Source organism: Acyrthosiphon pisum, chromosome A1 (genome assembly GCF_005508785.2).
Source record: "Acyrthosiphon pisum isolate AL4f chromosome A1, pea_aphid_22Mar2018_4r6ur, whole genome shotgun sequence".
NCBI classification, from domain to species: domain Eukaryota; kingdom Metazoa; phylum Arthropoda; class Insecta; order Hemiptera; family Aphididae; genus Acyrthosiphon; species Acyrthosiphon pisum.
Genome location: NC_042494.1, coordinates 98,016,893 through 98,028,559, shown reverse-complemented (window position 1 = coordinate 98,028,559; position 11,667 = coordinate 98,016,893). Strand labels below are relative to the sequence as shown.

The window sequence follows — 11,667 nt, the reverse complement described above, 5'->3', positions numbered from 1 at the left end:
GTTTCTTAGTGGGGCCTTTCTTAAAAAATTCACTCAATTCATTTTCAACTGAAACATTTTCAGATTTTTGTTGGGACCATGTAAAAAATGATGTACTGACATCTTTATCTTCATCACTACTGTTATTGGATTTATTTAAATTTCTGAGAAAAAAGATAATAAATAATCATTTATTGAAAAAAAAATCGATAAAGTATTTAAATAAAAGTATTTGATTTTCAAATACAAATACGTCCAAGACCGTATTTAAAATACTTTCCAAATACTTTATTCAAAAAGTATTTAAAAAGTATTCTAAATACAATAAAAGTATTTAAATACATTTACTCAAATACTTTACAAGACTGGAGTATAGTATAATATTAGTAGAGTATAAGTACTAGAAATATATATTTTTTAAATTGTGGATCTTCATTATTGTACACAATTTTTTCATTTTAAATATATTATATGGATACTTTTACTGAAAGGTATAAAATAAGTGTATACTGACATACTTGGTCACTATATACGTTATACGTTCATACACATTTTCAAAAAAATCATCTACTTAACAATTCACAGAAGAATAGGGTTATTTTGATTCGAAAAAAAAGAAATTTGTACCATAGCCATGAGAGTTAAGAGACTCCTTAAATGACCGAAAAAATCTGAGTAGTAAGTACCTATTTTAAATTATGGTTTTCAAATAAACTTATAAAAATCCAAAAATCAGAATATTTGAATAAACGCATAATTGAGAGGACGCCACACCCGCATGTGTCGTCTCCGTCTTACAAGTGCGTAATATATCAAATTTACGCTCAGCAGATCATGTTTAGCTCTATTAGTTTAAACATTATAGTGAATCTACCTATTATGAAACTTGATGGTAAGAACATTATTTGTGTTCGTATGTTGGTTTTTTACGATTATTCAGTCTTTAAGTGAGTTATGAGCATTTTTAATTTACGCTATATTATATACGCATAACTTGCTAAAAATTTGAACTATCGTAAATGTTCTTACCATCAATAAGTTTTGTGATAGGCTGATTCACTCTAATTTTGAACTAACGGAGCTAAACGTGATCGTCTGAGCGTAAATTTGTTATGTTACGCACTTGTAAGACAGATACTGTGGTGGCGTCATCTTAACAAAGAAATGGGGTTTGAGCATGCTTGGTGAATCATATTGTATGTTATTTATAATTGACAAGTGTTACAACTTTAGTATTGTAAGTCGTTACATAAGGATTATAATTAGATATAGAACGAATATTGTTCAATATGTTTCTATAAACATTTAAAAAAAAAATTTAAAAACTAAAATGCAGTCAAATAAATAATAATTCATAAGTAGTCTGACAATGATAAATTTTCAAAATATAAAATCTAAAAAAAAAATAATAGTCTTAAGGCTTAACAGTCTGTCACAACTAAACAGGACCAACGGTGCATATTATTTTACGACAGTTACTGAACAGAATTCTTTCGGAAGTTAAAAATGTTTCAACTTTATTACCATCTATTATTTATATTCTAACGACATCATTGATCAGTTCAGTGAATTTTTGATGATATTATTGGATGAGAAAAACAAATCATAAAATTATAATAATAGTACTTTACGTTCTTACGTATCATATCAAAATTAAAAGAACACAGTAAAATCTTGGCTGAAATAACTACAGATGATCAAAATATTATACAACGTTAGCTAAATTACAGGCCACCATTTATGCGATATGGATCTAGAAAATAACATCTGTTCAATATTATTATTTTACAAAAATAAAATTATACGTGTGATTTGGCTTTATATTATGATATCATCCTTCCTAAAAATATGAATGAGCTCTGTAAAAACCTTTCTTTGTTGGCACCTATATTATACAATAATAACATAAATGCATAAGATTTATATTTTTTTTCTACAATACGCGTTTATATGATATTATGATTAAAGATTAAGAATTTTGATATACTTACCTACAAATTACAACAATAATAGATAATAATAATAATAAAAGTGTACTTAATACAATTAGTTCGTTATACCTTTTTGGGTTAGCCTTTTGTTGGGCATGTGTCAACATATGGTAACGTGCCACGTCCGGATGGTATCTGGTGATGTTGAGGTCGTGTGCCTTGACCCGAGACGCCATGTCGTCGTCTTCGCCGCCCCATCCCCAGAACATATTACTGAATCCGTTGACCAGCTGGAAATGCGTTCGGCTCATGCTTATCACTCCACCGAATAAGTCCACGTATGGCAGTCTGAACACACGTGGTCGAAATAATTATTGTTATTATTATAATAATCATATTATGATAACCAACACCTATTCTATCTCTATCTTGTTCAATGGTTAGAACATAAAAGCATATTATTCGTGAACTACTAATATATTGAACACATTACGTAGAGTATAGGGTAAATTATAATTATTTTTGAAATTGGTGAATGAATTACCAACTAGAATATTTCATACTGTAAATGACTGTTAATCGATAATGGCCCATTTTACGTATAAATATAATAGTGTATGTAATTGGTGGTTCTGGGTTCAGTATTAATTTTAAGTTGTTGTAAACAAAGTTTTGACGTTCTCTTAAAGTTTTTTTTATAATTTCATTCGTAAACAAGAAAATAAATGTATTTTTCAATGAACCTAATACCTACAGTATTATACCACTTTACCCCATTTGTCTAAACATGTCTTGTTAAAATAATTAATTAAATATGAAAAAAATCGATTTTTGGTTATCGAATTACTCTAAATTATGTTTTGCTTCGGAACACGAAATAACAAATATATGTTGTAGTTTATAAAACTAAAAAAATTATAATAATAACAAATAGTATACAATGTATTGTTATTTTACAAAAATTTAATTTTGTAACAAATAAAAATTATGTAAAAAAAACAATTTCAAAAATATTAATATTTTATAAAATATAATAAGTGTTCTTCAATAAAAGAGCCACTACGTTTATAATATGAATGACTATAAAAGCAGAGTTTTTCATGCCCTTTTTAGACTTGGGTCTATAATTATTACTCGTTAACTCGTATAAAAGGATTCGAGATTATTCTAATTAACTGTCCAACGAGGGGTATATAATAATATTATACTTAATATATTCTTTTATAAGCAATTTTGATAACTCTACGTTTGGGCAATTTGTCCCTTGCGTTTACCATATATTTATGCAGAACCTTTTCCTAACCACTATTTTTTATTTTAAAAGGACCCTACAATAAACTTTGTAAGCCTTGTGTGATAAACTGATAAATATAATAATAATATATGAAGTTGTGTTTTGATTATAAAATTTATTTAAGTAAGCACGGTAACGCAATACAATATATTTTCTACCATACATATTATAGTGGTTATTTTAACGGAAAATGTTTATTATTTTGATAAAATATAATGTTTTAGGAAAAAAATGCTTTTTACACTGTTCTTTAAAACAGTTCACTTTGGGCCAAAACTTTTTACCGATAACTTCATTATTAATTTCATAATTTGAAACTTTATTACTCTGATAAGAGGTTAGATCAATTGGGGATTAGATCAATATTGTAAAACAAATATATTTATTTTGTTAAATATTTGATAGTTAATAGTTATTTATAGGCATTTTAGAAATGTATTCGGCTTTACAATAGGAAATTAAAATTTTGTTTCGTCATAGAATAATTAAAAACAAACTAAAAATATGATATTCTAATTTAATAACTTACTTAAAAGAGATGAAAAGATAATTTTTCAACGAAAATTTGTCAAGGTAATTAATGTTCATTGTTAATTAATAGATTCACTCAGTCTCAGTATGTACAAAAATAAAACAACTAAACAATCTTATATGATTATAACTACCTGTAATTAAACTTGTCAATAGCTACTGACATGTGTCTTGGTTGATCGGGACAACTGTATATGTTTCTGTCATTTTCTGGTATAAGGTCTACGTCATGGAAAAAGAAACAGTCAAAATCGTGTAACTTTAACGCTTCGGTGAACCCAACGTTCATTAACATCGCCCGGTTGAACAGTCCATCGTCTAGTTAAAAAATAAATTTGCAAAATTAAATCATATTAACGTGAATCGATTGAATAACTTAATTTATAGATTTTAATCAGTGCTTAAAGTGGGCAAAAATGTTGAGCGGGGACTTAAGTCACCAAAAATTGAGGAGCGTTCCCAAGTTCTTCCAAAGTCTATATCTAACCTAACTTTTTAAAGAAACCTACTAGGTACCAACTAGGTATAATTTGTTTCTTTCACATACCTTTGTAATTTTTTCATAAAAAGTTTATGTTAATAGTATGTAAAATCAAATTCTCTCCTAAGGAAAATGATTTAAAACATAATATAATGCCTGCTAAGTAAAAAATAAATTGCAATTTATTGCCTGAAATGTTAAAAAAAAATAATATGTTTTTACATTTTAATTTTAAACATTTCATTAAAAAAACAAATAAAAAATAATTTACAGTAAATATAACCATTCATATTCTTTCAGTTTAATAATTTATTTAAATTATAAGTATTATATCACATAGGTATCATAAGCTATGTAGGTAAATGTTATTTATAAGTGTAACCAGTACTGTAAAACCACTAACCAGTATATGTAACTATTTGTTTAAACATAACCATATAGATGTATAAGATCATCTTTCTTTTTTTTTTGGATTACATTGTTCATCTGCACTTCTTTTCCCTGGTAATATCCAGGTTTTAATATAGATATTAGGATTGAATTTATCAATTGGTGTACCTAACAGTAAAATTAATGAAAGCTGCGATGAAATATAAACACTACTCAACACACTTCTTTTTTAAGAAACAATGTCGTTGATTGAACTAGAGGACCGTTCACATTCGGTAGAAGAAATAACTATAGTCTTTACAGCGGTCATTCATGGTCCAATGTCTGTATTTACTGAAGGATAAGACACTTTGTATCCACGAAATCCTCGTACACAGGCTCTTTGATTAATTTGAAATTATTTAAACAAACGGCTTATATTTATATCACCAAACTGTACATCACAGTTATCAGGCCAATTATCTGGAGAAAGTATGGTTAAATATATCAATAAATTATTAAATAAATCTTTATAAGGATCAGCTTTATCTAAAACTGATACAAGAGACGGTTGTGTAGTAAAAAGTCTTTGTTTTAGATTATCAGACAAACTTCTGAAAAATTGGCCAAATTATCTACAGAAATATGGAGATTATTGGCGCGTAATAAAATACGTTTAAATTCGGTGATTAATCGATGTGTGTGTGTGTGTGTGTGTGTGTGTGTGTGTGTGTGTGTGTGTGTGTGTGTGTGTGTGTGTGTGTGTGTGTGTGTATGTGTGTGTGTACACAAGCCATTTAATAAGCTACTATAATTTAGTAGTATCTCCCGGACTTTGGAGACTTATATTAAAGGGAACGCATAATCTTACCGTAAATAAGAAGGGGGACTCCCCCTCCGTCCCCCTACTAAAACCACTGATTTTAATATTTTGATAGTGTATATTATTTTTAAATATTTGTCATACCTACCTATTAAAATGATTAAATAATAAATGACTTACCGAACTGTTCTATGATAAAGATAGTGTAATCCAACTGTTGTTTTGTTAAAAATGGATGCATATTTAAAAGGAACGAGCAGAGATTGGCTAGTCGGTTTCTATAAGGCACTATAATTGCAATTTTATATCTCGCCTGACAGTCTAAAGGCGTTTGGTGTCCGCCTTCTAAAAATCTCAGCCATGATAACTGCTGAGCCACTTCTTCCAACGTTTCCTGAGCAGGTACAAGCAAACGCATTGTTCCATCTATAAACATTAGTGAAAAAAAATCGATAGTTCGTCATCAAGAATTATATTATAGAATACGATTAATTCTTGTACAACGTTGAAATAAAATGTTGTAGTAGATTTAGATATTATTATACTGTGTAGGTATATTTACAAAAATGCATTATTTCACTCAACATTTATCTTTCCAAACACTAACATATTAATATATCTATAGTTGTACTCGTATATTTAAATCATAGAGCCGTACAGTATTGTCTATGTATATTATTTATTTTATATAGGTACTGTAAAATATCTTATCAAAAGGTATTTATAACGAAGATAAAATAGGTATGACGTTATATTGATTATTTTTTTGATAATAATAAGGGCGATTGTAAGCTCTCCTGATGATAAACTCTCTCGGGTCTACTCCAGTACTACCTACTTGACGGGAATGTGTAATCTCTCCCGGGTCTACTTCATTTACTTTTATTCCCACATTTGTAAGATGTATTTATAAATTCTGATTGTTTGAATATTATTTTCACATCATTACATTTAATTATTTTTTCCATAGTGTAATTAATTTATATTCCATATGATTTATATGTTCTTGAGAAAAATGGAATAATGGATACCTACTATATTTATTCTTTTAATAGCTAACACACATTGTAACACCTATTAACATTTTTGACATTATTTGAACACATAATAATAACATTTTTGAAAAAAATTTCATATTTTAATATTTTTAATAGTTATACACTTATATGTAATTATATAGGTTGTTTACTTTTTTGATAAATAACATACATTTAAGATTTCATTTTTAATTTTTAAACAGCATTTTGAGACCTTTTATATCTAAAAATCAAATTTAAAAAAAGTTATATTTGTTATAAGCATTTAAAATTATGTGTGAGAGAAGAAGTAGACCAACATTTTCCAGTGCAACTTCACCACAATCATTTAAATTTAAAATACTTAAGTTATAACTTAATATAACTATATCAACGAGTTGTTAATAAATTTAATTTTTATGTATCAATATTTTCAAAAAAATATTAAAATATTTTTATAGAGCAGCAGAAATTATTACCAATCATCTATTTCTTGTAGTCGTACAACTATAGATACTATAAGTTACAAAAAAAAAAAAATAAAGCTAGGTTAATTATTATTTTATATTTGAAAAAAAAGTAGTTTATTATCAATTACTTACAAACAAAGCAATTATAAAGTTATAATGAATCACTAAATAGTAAATATATGTCAAACAACAATATTATTATTAGCACTTAAGTTTCAAAGTTCAATATTGTTTATTTAATGCAATGAGTTCCATTTACTTTCTCCAATTATCTCTGAATTCTTACCTTTCATATATAATCAATTATTATTTCCAACTACCTATTTCCGTGTGTTTGTTTTTATAATTAAAATATATTTAATACAATAATACCTAATACCGACCTACACAATTATTTTTATACATTTGTACAACGAAAATACAATTTATATTTCACAAGGTGTTTAATATGGATTAGTATCCCACGATATGATATGAAATCAGTTTATATAATTATTTGTATACACTTTAAACTTACATACACAATTCCTTCAACAAAAATTAGAAAATTCACTGACTCTAAAATGCCTTATTGATACTGACAATGCGTAATTAAGATGTATTTATGTCCGCACGCAACTGACTGTATACGATCAAATGTCTATTTTGATTGATATATATATATACCCATAATTTCGTTATGAAATATTTTTTCGTTGTTGGTAAAATATAGTGTATACTCAATAGTCATATTATTATGACGTATGTTTGTGTATACATGGATGATTAATAATAAAAAATTCATCAATAATATCACAATTTTTTTTTTTTGATCCTGGGGGGGGGGGCTAAACCTATTTTCTTAATCCTTCTTAGAAATTATGCTGATATTGATAAACTCCGTCCTAAAAAAAACCCCTAGCCACGATCTTATTACTAATAAAATAGTATAAATAATTGTATAAAGAGTCAATCATGTCCGTCACTCACATCTTCAACTCAATGACGATTGTCCTATTTTCTTCCCTAATGGAAAATTGTAGTTATTGTTATTTTAAAACTAAAAAAGCCCAATTTTTTTTTGAATTCTTACTGTATAATCAGTTTGTTACCCACATTTAGAAAAATCTTCAAAAAACTAGTTTAACATAAATATGTTTTTGGGCTAGGTACAGATATTTTTATTTTCTGACTCTAACCGATTTCATACCAACGTTACTAGCGTAACGTTTTCGTTGTCATGGTTACTTATTAATACATTTTCTTCGAAGTGAAAAATATCGAGTAGCGTGCTACGTGCTACGATTCTCATTCTTCGTCATACAAAATAGTCATGTTATAGGTTCACCACATGTACTGCAGGGTGCAGGGTGCAAGCCAAATGCCAATCAGGCAAGTTTTTTTTATATAGAATCACACCACTAATTTATCAACATAATATGCTAACAAAATCTCTTTTGGGTTCTATTTTAAGTATAATACAATTCTAAAAATCCTTAGAATCACAGATAAAATCTCAGTTTCCTTTGAAACAAAATAATTCTGCCCTGGGCTACTTTTGAATATATATCAAGTATTCGGTTGTTAGCATGACCGACACCTATTCTAGATTAAATGTTTTATCTCTTCACCATACTTTCTGATTACTAAATACAAATAATACAATCTCGAAAACCAGTCCTTTATATTTTATCAAAACAAAGAAAATTCTTCATGTTTATATACACTTCTGACATGGTACCTAATTCGAATAAAACTTTTCTGGCTACATTCGCTGAGCACACAGAATTTCATGCTTTAAATTTAAACTGTCATAATGGCTCAATTGCATTTATATAAAATTGAGTCTTGGGGAAAAAAAACAGGAAAATAAAAATTTACCCAGTTAAACTTTACCTTAAAAAGATATGAATGTCCTCTATTCAATCATTTCAAACTAAGTACCGACACAATTGCATTACTTACAACTATCCACAATATGTTTAGGTTTTACACTAAACAAATGATAAACCTTGTGAAACCGCACTCATACAACTTATGTCTCGTTTCCGTTCACTTCGCTCTATTTTAAAATCAATCATAAATCTCAAAAATAAAATACTGTTATTTACAAAGCAGTTATCAGAACAGTATGATCATCTAAGTATGAATCCAAGTATGGGGTTCTACCAAACTAGAGAATATCCACCATATATAAATATATAAGGATTTCAATTCATAGCCTTCAGATTTAATATAGGTACCCCTTTGGCCTTTGGTACAGGACAAATGTTGCTTTCCACGCCGATCTAAAATTAAAATAACCATTAAAAAGTTACACTTTAAGTTATCAAACCACGGCATCACGCCAACCCTTTCATTAATAACGTGTTGTACCTCTCAGCTCTCATTAACCGTTGTCTTAAAATATATCGATCTAGAGACCTATTATCATAAAAGTCTAGTATAATAGGGATTTGAGGTTCTGTTACCGAATGGTCTATTTGGATCTTGTTTGGATCTTTTTTGGATCGCGTGTTTCACATTTATCGAACTGCATGTTATTTATTAATATTACTTATTGTTTATGTTCAACAGATTGTAATAATGTATCTAATATAATTATAATTTGTATAAAAATTTAATTATATAGAGGTAAATAATGAGTTGAGTTGATCGATTTATTTGAAAATTATTACAACTTTTTATGTAGGTACCTATTTATGAATAAACTTGTTTAATGACAGTAGTTGTAATATGAAGTTAATTTTCTTTATTAATAAAGATAAAATACATTTTGAATAATAATATATTATTTATATTTATAATTCATAAATATACATATATCGATGTATGTTTGAATAGTTTTGACTTTTAATATTTAATTATTAAGAATTATATACATATCATCTATCTTCATAATAATTTGAAACTTATTAAAATGCTTTTATATGTATTCGTGAATCATGATACTTAAAATAAACAAAAACTCCAAAAGGACTTGGAGAAATAATAAACGAAAACATAAAAGAGGCATAAGGAATTAAACCAAAATATTAAAGTTTGCACTGTTTAACGAATAAACTTCAGTATAACTGTATAAGATATTATTATAGTAACTAAACAGAATTTTAAAACAAAAGTATTGAATAATAGGTAGGTGCTCTATTTAAATTTAAAAGAAAAATCATCAAGAAAATTAAACTGCATATACAGTTATAAAAATATTGCTTAGAAAATTCGCAATAAGTATAATAGGAAGATGAATCAACCTTTAATATAGAAACACTATTTTTAGAAATATTTGTAACTATTTTATTCGTTATAAGTATTAAGAGATTCTTAAAATGAAAATTTAAAAAATATCAATTGTAAAAAGTACACAAGTCACAAATATTAGGTTTAAAAGAACGTTTATAGTTTAGATTATATTTAAAAATTCTACGTATAGGTAATTTTAAGTTTAAATATTGTATAATTTATCAATTAAGAAATTATATTTTATACCCTTATATATTTGGAGTGCTAGCAGATTTTAAGGCTTATGGAAACTTCAAGACGAATTGTATGCTTATTAAACTTTAACTTTATTATAAACTAGCTGATCCCATGCACTTCGTCACCCGTTAACAACACCAACATTATATGATTCAAAATGTGTGTTCAATTCGTAATATAATACTGGAAGTAGTGATGTTCAAAACTTCCCGTGACAATTCCCGTGGATTTATCCCATCTTAATCTCTATTAAAGATTTTTACAGTCTTATAAAATACAGGTCTAAAATTATATTCAATTTTAATAACTATTTATTTTTTTTAACCAATAGCAACCCTATAATAAACTTTTATTTTTATTATTTATTTATATTGCTATTATTTATATTATTTCTATACAAAATTCTCAAATTTGCAACACAAACAAGTAAAGGCCACCTATCGAGATAAAATATAGCCTATAGAATCTAAAAGTACATATAGTTGGGATAGTGGAGTTTTCTGAATTTCTGACAGTAAAAATATTTTTAAAATCAGTTACTTGAGTAGTTCCAGAGATTACTCCGAACAAACAAACAATTTGTCTTTTTTATATTATATTAGTATAGAATATAGGTTAATATTATAATAAATGGCTACAAATTCATATTTTAACTTATTTTTAATTTGCCCCTTTGTATGATTACACATTTTTATTAGAAATATTACCTATTCTTCGTTTATTCCGAATTTTAAACTGAAGGTCTTTTTTTATTTTTGTTCAGCTCTTATGACATTATTAATATTTAATAAATTCTTAATCACAAATTATTATACTCTCGTACAAACAACTGATAAGATAAGTATACATAATATGCTTAACAACAGAAAAAATTAAAATATTATGCAATTTTTGTTTTTAACATTGCGGTAGTAAAACATATAACATTGGCTGAAAAATAAATAAAAAAGTTGGTGATGTCGCACAGTTTTATTAAATGATTATTTTACAAAAAAAAATAAAAAAAGGTGGGTAAGTGGATTTCGCTCTGCTGTACAGTAGGTTACAAGTGGGTCACTGTATAATGGATGGTATTAAATTTGAATTCAATGATATAATATCATTGTATAAGAAAAACGATTCTGAGCGGAGACGGTATGTTAGTCTAGGTATAACTGTATAAGACATAATATTATATTAGGTACCTATAATAAATTCCAAATTAATCATATCATAATATTTATTAGGTACTTATAACGCGTTATACATCAACAAAAAAACGTGGTACTATCATAGATATATAATAGTATACTTTAGAAGTTTCAAGTACCCACGAAT

General features: G+C 27.0%; 1 protein-coding gene across 6 annotated transcripts in view; it reads right to left on the bottom strand.

Moving 5' to 3' along the window:
- LOC100160869 (beta-1,4-N-acetylgalactosaminyltransferase bre-4) overlaps positions 1 to 11,667 on the bottom strand; it is a 54,472-nt gene that overhangs the window by 2,200 nt on the left and 40,605 nt on the right. For all 6 annotated transcript variants that reach the window (XM_001949187.5, XM_003244001.4, XM_029487870.1 and 3 more), the window contains 3 exons: positions 5,589 to 5,834; positions 3,870 to 4,053; positions 2,040 to 2,258 (listed from right to left, as the gene is read on the bottom strand). In XM_001949187.5, coding sequence (XP_001949222.1) covers positions 2,040 to 2,258; positions 3,870 to 4,053; positions 5,589 to 5,834 — 649 coding nt within the window. The remainder of the gene's footprint in view (positions 1 to 2,039; positions 2,259 to 3,869; positions 4,054 to 5,588; positions 5,835 to 11,667) is intronic.